Source organism: Heptranchias perlo, unplaced genomic scaffold (assembly GCF_035084215.1).
Source record: "Heptranchias perlo isolate sHepPer1 unplaced genomic scaffold, sHepPer1.hap1 HAP1_SCAFFOLD_64, whole genome shotgun sequence".
In the NCBI taxonomy this organism is placed as follows: Eukaryota; Metazoa; Chordata; class Chondrichthyes; order Hexanchiformes; family Hexanchidae; genus Heptranchias; species Heptranchias perlo.
Window position 1 is genome coordinate 1,582,597 of NW_027139666.1, and position 10,483 is coordinate 1,593,079.

At 45.8% G+C, this 10,483-nt stretch overlaps 1 protein-coding gene across 1 annotated transcript; it reads left to right on the top strand.

Moving 5' to 3' along the window:
- Positions 1 to 371: 371 nt before the first annotated feature.
- On the top strand, positions 372 to 9,569 carry LOC137317967 (EEF1A lysine methyltransferase 3-like). Its single transcript, XM_067980959.1, has 3 exons — positions 372 to 527; positions 4,978 to 5,089; positions 9,172 to 9,569. Exons 1-3 carry the CDS (start codon positions 372 to 374, stop codon positions 9,567 to 9,569), a joined length of 666 nt encoding a protein of 221 aa, XP_067837060.1.
- The last annotated feature ends 914 nt before the right edge of the window (positions 9,570 to 10,483 follow it).

Here is a 10,483-nt window from a genome sequence, read left to right on the forward strand (position 1 = left end):
AACAGTCGCAGTGTAAGGCAAACACCGTCCCTGCCTTCAGATAAAGGCCCACAGTTTCGGCTCTCTGCATACTGACTTTATTTGTTCCCTTTCTTAATGAGGAACTTTCAGAAACTTTTGAATATTGCGTTAATGTGTTATTATCAAATTTGTTGGGGAAGAGGTGAGAGAAGGGATGCTAATTAATTAAAGTTTATTGTGTTTCCAGATCAGAGTTTGTATTGTTTTATCCACTGTCGGACAAGCGGACTGCACGCACCGAAAGCTGAAACCGAGACAGGCTCACATCCAGACCCCTGGACAAAACCTACCTGGAGACTGCAGTGGCTCAACAAGGATCAAAGCAGTACAGAGTGAGCTCAGAGAGGATAATGGAAACACAGCAGGAAAAGAAGCATTTCAGCAGCCCCGACTCCACGGAGGACAGCAACAAACTCGAAAGTCGCTATCAGTTTTGCGGGCACACTTTGAGAATCACTAGGGTCTCCAGCAATAAATTAGTGGTACCATCAATAATCTGGGAAGCTGTAAGTCCAATGTTTGGAGTAAATGCTTGGATCTGATAGAGAGAAACCAAACTCAGAGATTCTTCCTTCCACGACAGCAACCGCCAACACCCCCACCCCCGCCATGTTGAGGAAGCCCGACTTGATGAATTGGTTTTGCAGACGAACATGCATAAGAACATCGGAATTGCTAGAAGAAAGATTATTGTTCGCCGTCTCCTTTCCTGGTAGTCACATGACACAGTGAGAACCGAGTTGCAGACAAATAATAGCAATCAAACCGAATGAATTAGTCTCCAACAGACCCAGACATGAGGCGAGGAAAACCCTCCAGTGGTGGAGAGCTTTGGGAACCATAGGTCCAAAGTCACCTGTTCCTCCCAAACCTGCTCCACTCACCACATGTCATGTCTCCAATTAATTATCTGCCTGCCCACTCACTTACCCTGTCTACAACCCTGAGCAGACTCTTTGGATCCTCGTCACAGTTTACTTTCCCACGTATCTTTGTATCGTCAGCAAACTTGGATACATTACACTCGGTCCTCTCAACTAATTCATTAATATAGAGTGTAAAAAGCTGAGGCCCAAGCAGGGATCCTTGCGGCACCGCACTAGTTACAGCCTGCCAACCTGAATATGACCCGTTTATCACGACTCTCTGTTTTCTGTCCGTTAACCTATCCTCTATCTATGCTAATATATAACCCCCAACCGCATGAACCCCTTTTTACACTTTTACTCTATCAATACCGTTCGTGAATTTGAACACATCTTTTAAATCTCATCTTAAACTTCTCTGGTCTAATAGAACAAACCCAGCTTCTCCAGTCTCCCCACTTAACTGAAGTCCCGCACCCCTGGTACCATTCTACCAAATCTACACTGCACTGTCCCTAAAGCCTTGACATTCTCCCTAACGTGGTGCTCAGGATGAGACACAATACTCCTGCTGCGGCCTCACCAATGATTTATAAAGGTTTAGCGTCACTTCCTTCCTTTTGTATTCTGTGCCTATTTTATAAATCAAGGGTCCCGTATGCTTTTTTAACAGCCTTCCCAACTTGTCTTGCCACCTTCAAATATTTGTGTACGTACAACCCGAGTTCGTTCTGTTCCTGTACCCCCTTCAAAATGGTAACATTTTGTTTATAATGTCTCTTATTATTCCGATCAAAATGTATCATTTCACAGTCAGTTCTCTGCGTTAAATTTCATCTTCCATTTGTCTGCCCATTTCCCTTGTGTGTCTGGTCTCCTGAAGTCTGTTCTTAGCCTCCACATTGTTTACTACATTTCCGAGTTTCGTGTCATCTGCAAACTTTGAAATTATACCCTCTATACACAAGTCCAGTTCATTAATGCATATCAAAAAGATCAATGGTGTAAATACCGACCCCTGGAGAACACATCCAGCCTGAGAAATAACCGTTCACAACTACACTCTGCTTTCTGTCTCTTTGCCAATTTCATATCCACGCTGCCCCTGTCCTGTTAATCCCATGGGCATCAATGTTGCTAACTCATCTGCAACGTGGTACTTTGAAAATTCATGTCAACAAACACAACTGCACGAAAACCATCAACCCTATTAGTTACTTCATCAAATAACTCAATCAAGTTTATCAAATACGATTTGCCTTTAAGAAATCCGTGCAGACCGTTATTTATTAAAACATGTTTTTCCATGTGACAATTAATTTTGTCCAAGATTATTGTCTCTAAAAGTTTCCCCACCACCGACGTTAGGCTGACTGGCCTGTCGTTACCAGGTTTATCCTTCTCCCCTTTTTTGAACAGGAGAATAACATTTGCAACCAGTCAGTCCTCTGGCACCATCCCCATATCCAAGGAGGATTGAAAGATTGTGGCTATAACCTTTGCTATTTTCACCCTTACTACCCACAACAACCTAGGATGCAACCCACCTGGACCGCGTGGCTTTTCTACTTTGAGTCCTGCCAACCTTTTTAGTGCATCCTCTACTGTCTCTTCCTTTACTGGGACATTGGCAGCATCCTCTTTTTTTGTGAATGTAGATGCAATGTTTTCATTTCGTACCCAAGCCGCGACTCCACAATGAGTTCGTTCTTTTGTCGCTAATTGGCCCCACCCTTCCTTTGACTCTCCTTTTGGTAATTGTCTGTTTATAAAAGACTTTACTGTTCCCTTTTATGTTATCTGCCACTATTTTCTCGTACACTCTCTTCGCCCGTATTATTTCCTTTTTCAGTTCTCCTCTGTACTTTCTGTATTCTGCTTCATTTTCTAATGTATTATGGTCCTGACATTGGTCATAAGCCTCCTTTCTCTGTTTCGTTTTACTCTCTATATTTTCAATTATTCAGTGAGCTCCAGCACTGGATGCCCTTCCTAACTCCCTCATAGGAATGTGTTTCGTTTGCGCCCGAACTAGCTTCTCCTTGAAGGCCTCGCATTGCTTATTTACTGTTTTTACAGCCAGTCTTTGTTTGCATTCAACATGGGCCGGATCCCTTTTCAACTCACTGGAATTACCCCTCAGCAACTTCACCTTTGATTGATCAATGTCTCTTTCCATAACTACTCTACACCTAATATATAACATCCATGTCACCATGTTCTGTCTTCATACCATCCATGGCAACATGTTCTGTCTTCATACCATCCATGGCACCATTAAATTGTTTTTACCCTCCAGGCCATATTTACCGGGTTTTCCTCCTCCCTCACACAATGTAATGGGTATATAACCTTCTTGTATCATGTCTTGGGTTTATACGTTCCAATTCACCATACCCTGGGTTTATGCCGTCGTTATCGTCATGTACTCGGTTTATACCCTATCTGGCACAAAGTACTGAATGATGTATCCTCCATGCAATCGATATGGGGTTAATACTCCACCAGCACCATGTATTATGTTTAAACCCTCCTTGATCCCCTGCACTGGGAATCCACCATCCTTGACACTCTACACTGGGTATCCACCATCCCTGATCCCCTACACTGGGTATCCACCATCCTTGATCACCTACACTGGGTATCCATCATCCTTGATCCCCTACACTGGGTATCCACCATCATTGACACCCTACACTGGGTATCCACCATCCTTGACACCCTACACTGGGTATCCACCATCCTTGACACCCTATACTGGTTATCCACGATACTTGATCCCCTACACTGGGTATCCTCCATCCTTGATCCCCTGCACTTGGTATCCACCATCCCTGATCCCCTGCATTGGGTATCCACCATCCTTGACACCCTACAATGGGTATCCACCATCCCTGATCCCCGACGCTGGGTATCCATCATCCTTGATCCCCTACACTGGGTATCCACCATCCTTGACACCCTACACTGGGTATCCACCATCCTTGACACCCTACACTGGGTATCCACCATCCTTGACACCCTATACTGGTTATCCACGATACTTGATCCCCTACACTGGGTATCCTCCATCCTTGATCCCCTGCACTTGGTATCCACCATCCCTGATCCCCTGCATTGGGTATCCACCATCCTTGACACCCTACAATGGGTATCCACCATCCCTGATCCCCTACGCTGGGTATCCATCATCCTTGATCCCCTACACTGGGTATCCACCATCCTTTACACCCTACATTGGGTATCCACCATCCTTGACACCCTACACTGGGTATCCACCATCCTTGGTACCCGACACTGGGTATCCACCATCCTTGATACCCTACACTGTGTATCCACCATCCTTGGCACCTTGTGCGGTATATACACGATTGTTAGCACCGTGCACGAGGTATTTTTTTTATTTCTTCATGGGATGTGGGCGTCGCTGACCAGCCCAGTATTTATTGCCCATCCCCAATTGCCCTTGAGTATACACAATCCTTAGCACCATGCGCGGTGTATCCACCATCTTTGACACCATTCCCGGTGTATACACCATCATTGACACCATGTGCATGGTATGCGCCATTCTTGACATCAAATATTGAGTTTATACCCATCACAACACGATGTTCAGATTTTTATATCTTCCTTGGAACTAAGTACTAGATTTATATCTTCCTAAGAATTACTTACTAGCTTGCACCCTCCCTTGCTCCCTCCCTTGCTCCCTCCCTTGCACCTTCCCTTGCACCTTCCCTTGCACTGATCCCTGCACCCTCCCATGCTCGCACCCTTGCACCTTCCCTTGCACCTTCCCTTGCACTGATCCCTGCACCCTCCCATGATCGCACCCTTGCATCCACGCTTGCTCTCTCCCTTGCACCCTCCCATGCTCCCACCCTTGTATCCACGCTTGCTCTCTCCCTTGCACCCTCCCTTGTTCACTATCTTGCACCTTGCCTTGCACCTATCCTTGCACTCTCCCTTGCTCCGACACATGCTCCCTCCCTTGCACCCTCTCTTGCAACCTCCCTTGTAGTGTGAACTTGGATTCAGAAAGTTGCAGGTGAACGAATTCTAACGTTAATGCCATATTTTGTTTCAGGGCCTCGTTCTCTGCCGGTTCTTTGAGAAAGAGAAAATCAGTTTTTCTGGGAAGAAGATGATTGAATTGGGGTCGGGCACTGGGATCGTGGGGATTCTTGCAATCCTGCTGGGTGAGTTAAACTTTCCAAGCGATAGCACATTGCATGTGTGAGGTTGAGCGATGAACTGTAATGGAATAGGACGGCTATATAATGAGAAGGACCATGACAGTGACTGGTCATTGGGGTGATTAAACCCCCAGTAATATGCACGTTTTGTGAACGCTGCAGTCTGTTCTTCTTTTGAGGTCTTTACTGTTAGGAACATAGGAACAGGAGTAGGCCATGCAGCCCCTCGTGCCTGCTCCGCCATTTGATAAGATCATGGCTGATCTGTGATCTAACTCCATATACCTGCCTTTGGCCCATATCCCTTAATACCTTTGGTTGCCAAAAAGCTATCTAACTCAGATTTAAATATAGCAATTGAGCTGGTATCAATTGCCGTTTGCGGAAGAGAGTTCCAAACTTCTACATCCCTTTGTGTGTAGAAATGTTTTCTAATCTCGCTCCTGAAAGGTCTGGCTCTAATTTTTAAACTGCGCCTCCGACTCCTAAAATCCCCAACCAGCGGAAATAGTTTCTCTCTATCCACCCTATCTGTTCCCCTTAATATCTTATAAACTTCGATCAGATTACCCCTTAACCTTCGAAACTCGAGAGAACACAACCCCAATTTGTGTAATCTCTCCTCGTAACTTAACCCTTGAAGTCCGGGTATCATTCTCGTAAACCTACGCTGCACTCCCACCAAGGCCAATATGTCCTTTCGAAGGTGCGGTGCCCAGAACTGCTCACAGAACTCCAGGTGCGGCCTAACCAGGGTTGACAGTTCTTCACCTCCAGTTTTGTTCTGTTTGATAGAGAATGCTTTCAAAGCACAGGACCCTCACCTCAGGCAATAAGAATGATGCCTCAGAAAATTCGCAGCTTTCTAGACTCAGCCGCTCCACCTGCCATAATGGAGAAAGTCCCTCCTCCCATCGGGGAGCGGGATCTCAATTGAACTGCTGTTGATCTGTGAAAATCGAGTAAGCGTAAAATTCCAGAAAATGACAAAGTGAAACATTTGATCACATTTCTCCTTGAGCTGATGAGCTGAGAACTAGATACCGATCAGAAATGGCCTGGTTATATTCAATGTAATATTTGCACAACATCCTGAACATCTCGACTCTGATCAGATATTAAACGGGGAAGCTGCAGCTTTTGATCATGTTTTTGAGTCCTTGTGAGCTCCAGTCACGTGCCCAGCACCCAACTGATGGCCAAATTATATTCCAAAAAACACTAAGCATGCTTTGGAATAAAATAATGAAGCAGTCCGTGCCCGCATACAGCACAACCTGGACAATATGCAGGCTTGGCTGTTATGTAGCAAGTAACATTCGTGCCAGACAAGAGCCAGGCAATAACGATCTCCAACAAGATAGAATCTAACCAATTCCCATTTACATCAAACGACATTACCATCGCCGAATCCCCCACCATCATCATCCTGGGGGTTACCATTGACCAGAAACTTAACTGGACCAGCCACATAAATAGTGTGGCTGCAAGAGCAGGTCGGAGGCCGTGTATTCTGCGGCATTGCCTGAGGAATTACTGAAGGAAATAAACATTGTGTCCCTATCATTATCATTAGCGAACAGCCCCACTTGTGACCTTGTGATGGAGGGAAGGTCATTAATGTAGCAGCTGAAGATCGTTGGGGCTTGATCACTGCCCAGCGATGTCCTGCGGCTGAGATGATTGGCCTCCAACAAACACTCTCATGTACCTTAGCACCAGGTATGACTCCAGCCACTTGAGAGTTTCCCCACTGATTACAATTGACGGCAGTTTTACGAGGGCTCCTTCGTGCCACACTCGGACAAATGCTGCCTTGATGTCAAGGGCAGTCAGTCTCATCTCACCTCTGGAATTCAGGATTCTTTTCCATATATGGACCAAGGTTGTCATGAGGTCTGGAGCCGAGTGGTCCTGGCGGATCCCAAACTGAGCATCGGTGAGCAGGTTATTGGTTAGTAAGTGCCGCTTGATAGCACTGTCGACATCTTCCATCACTTTGGCGATGATTGAGAGTAGGCTGATGGAGCGGTAATTGGCCGGATTGGATTTGTCCCGCTTTTTGTAGACAGTTCATACCTGGGCAATTTTCCATTTTTTAGTCGGATAGATGACAGTTCCGACTGGTACAGCTCAGGTCGGGGCACAGCTTATTCTGGAGCACAGGTCTTCAACACTGCAGCCGTGAGCCTTTGCCATGTCCATGAACTCAGCCATTTATTGTTATCACGTGGAGTGAATGGAATTGGCTGAAGACTGGTATCTGTGAGGATGGGGACCTCAGGAAGAGGCTGAGAATGATCATCCACTTGGCACTTCTGGCTGCAGATTGTTGCAAGCGCATCAAACTTTTTTTTGCATTCAGGGAATCAAGGGATATTGGAATCGGGCGGGAAAGTGGAGTGGAGTTCGAAGAGCAGCCGTGATCTTATCGAATGAGGGAGCAGGCTCGAGGGGCCGTATGGCCTACTCCTGCTCCTATTTCTTATGTTCTCATGTTCCCATGTGCTGGGCTGCGCTCTTGTTGAGGATGAGAATGTTCACTGAGCCTCCTTCTCCTGTTAGTTGCTTAATTTGCGACCACCATTCGCGACTTGATGTGACCGGATTTCGGAGCTTTAACCTGGTTGTTTGGTTTGGGGATTGCTGAACTCTGTGCACAGCATGGTGCTCCCTCTGTTTATAATGCATGGTGCTCCCTCTGTTTATAATGCATGGTGCTTTCACTGTTTATAATGCATGGTGCTCTCACTGTTTATAATACATGGTGCTCCCACTTTTAATAATGCCTGGTGCTCTCACTCTTTATAATGCATGGTGCTCTCACTGTTTATAATGCATGGTGCTCTCGCTGTTTATAATGCATGCTGCTCTCGCTGTTTATAATGCATGCTCCTCTCGCTGCATAGAAATCATGGTGCTCTCACTGTTCATAATGTATGGTGCTCTAACTGTTTATAATGCATGGTAATCCTTTGCTGCAGCTTCACCAAGTTGGCAGCTGATTTTCAAATACGCTCGGTGCCGCTCCAGGCATGCTCTTCTACATTCCTCATTGAAACAGATTTGGTCACCCAGCTTGATGGTGATGGAGAAGTGAGGGATATGTCGGGCCCTGCGATGACAAGATTGTTGTGGCATTCCATTATGCTGCTGCTTAGTGCCCATGGCGCCTCATAAGTGCCCGGTTTTGAGCTGCGAGATTTGTTATTAATCTATCCCACTCAGCAGGGCGGAGGTGCCACACGACACGATGGAGGGTTTCCTCAGAGTGAGAACAGGTCTGATTCTTTGAGTATGTCAGACCGTTGCTTGACTAGTTTGTGAGGCAGCTCTCCCGACTTTGACAACAGTCCCCAATTGATAGTGAGGAGGAACTTGCAAGGTCAGCTGGGCTTGGTGTGCCTTTTTCTGTCCCAATTCGATGCCTGGATCGCAGCTTTATCCTTATTTTGATACCGCGGCGTGGCTCACGGCCACACGAGAGGGCAGTAAAGCATCAACCACATTGGTGTTGGACTGGAGTCACACACAAACCAGATTGGTGAAGGACGGCAGGTTTCCTTCACTAAAGGACGTTAGTTAACCTATTGTTTTTTTGCGACAATCGGATAGATTCATTGTCACTTTGGGGCGGATGTTGACTTCGAGCGGCAGTTTAAAACGTGTGATAGCTAAAAATAGAAATCGGGAGGAATGTTCAACGGGCGACAAACTCGTTGTCACCGGTTTTACGCGATGGCAGAAAGTCAATATCGCCCCTTTTACTGATACCAGCTTTTTATATTGATATTTATGAATTGAAAATCAAAATCTCAAACTGCCGTGGTTGGATTTGAACTCAGGTTACTGGATTTTTATTCCGCAGTTTTGGATTACTAAACCAGTGAAATAACCGCTGTGCTAATGGAATCGCTGAGCAATGCTGTGACACTGCACAAGTTCATCATTATCGTTCACAGCCTTTGCTGTGTTAATCTGCTTTGCCCCGAATCCCTTTTGCCCAAATTTACCATTTACATGTTGGGGTCATAGGGAAGCAATAAGTGAAGATACGTCATTGCTCTTTTACATTCTTCTGGCAGGTGGAGATGTGACCTTGACAGACAAACCAGAAGTTCTGAATCAAATAGAACTAAACGTGGCCAACAATGTCCCATCTTCAATTATCCAGCGGTCAAAAGTCTCTGCTCTCTCGTGGGGTGTAAACCATGATCAATTTCCAACAGACTACGACATCATCCTGGGATCCGATATCGTCTACAAGAAACGTGAATACCACTTACTGCTCAAGACCCTACAACATCTGAGCAACCAAAACACTATCATTTACATCTGCTCGAGGATGCGTGAGGTCATGGGAGCCATGAATTTTCACGAGGAGCTCATTCCACAGCATTTTAACTCCGAAATTGTTCACAGTGTTCCAGAAATAGAAATCAACCTGTACAAAGTGATCAAAAAAGTTCCTGTCGCTTATTAAGGAGGAAATTCCATAGAATCGGGTGGAGGCAGTTGAAGGTCTCATAATGGGAAGAAGCGAGGGGGAGAAGGGCACAACAGGCAAGAGTCAGAGGACTGAATGATTTTTAAGGAGGTTGCAGAGATAGAGGAATTGGGATTTCCATTTACTCTAACACCCTAACCCTGACACTCTTACCCTAAACCCTAACCCTAAACCAGACACCCGAACCCTAATCCTGACTTTATAGCCCGAGCCAAACCCTAACCCTATACTAGTCCCAGCCCTAACCAAAACCCGAATCCTATTAATGCCACTGTAATCTGACGAGAGGTTGTCAGGGAGGGTTGGAGTTTAGGGTTAGGAACCCTCTATAGAGTCAGCTTCACCCTGTATCTAACTTCAGTCAAGCACTGCAGAACACAGAACAAGACCTACACTTTCCCCCTCCTGAAGTGTTGCTCTCCCACCACATACACGTTTGTGGAATGATTGCATCAACGTAAGCTCCTTTGAATTGACCCAGTTGAAGACTGCGGTGATGTTGTGCAGCAGAGAATATATTACGAGATGAATACTTCGGCACTCCCTACCTAACAGCTTAGTGGGATACACGGACTTCAGCCGTTCAAGAAGAAGGCTCACCACCACTTTCCCAAGGGCAACTAGGAAGGGGCAACAGATTCTGGCCTTGTCAGCGACGCCCACACCCTGATAATGAATATATAAAAAGAGAAAACTTGTGATGTTCTCTGGTTCGAATTATTCCCTTTGGCGCATTTTGCAGTGAACTTAAAAAAATAAAGAACAAACACTTTTACAAAAAGATTCATTCACGGGGACTTAGCTCAGTTTTTGCGGAATACCAGCTCGACACACGGAACTGACATAGCTCCCGACCTCCAACCGATTTCAACCCTGGTGCGGGAGGGTAT

Excerpts from the sequence above, each read along its gene's own strand:
- LOC137317967 (XM_067980959.1), top strand. The coding sequence starts at position 372 with ATGGAAACACAGCAGGAAAAGAAGCATTTCAGCAGCCCCGACTCCACG. Across the intron at positions 528-4,977 it reads CATCAATAATCTGGGAAGCT|GGCCTCGTTCTCTGCCGGTT; the intron begins GTAAGTCCAATG and ends ATTTTGTTTCAG. Across the intron at positions 5,090-9,171 it reads GATTCTTGCAATCCTGCTGG|GTGGAGATGTGACCTTGACA; the intron begins GTGAGTTAAACT and ends TTCTTCTGGCAG.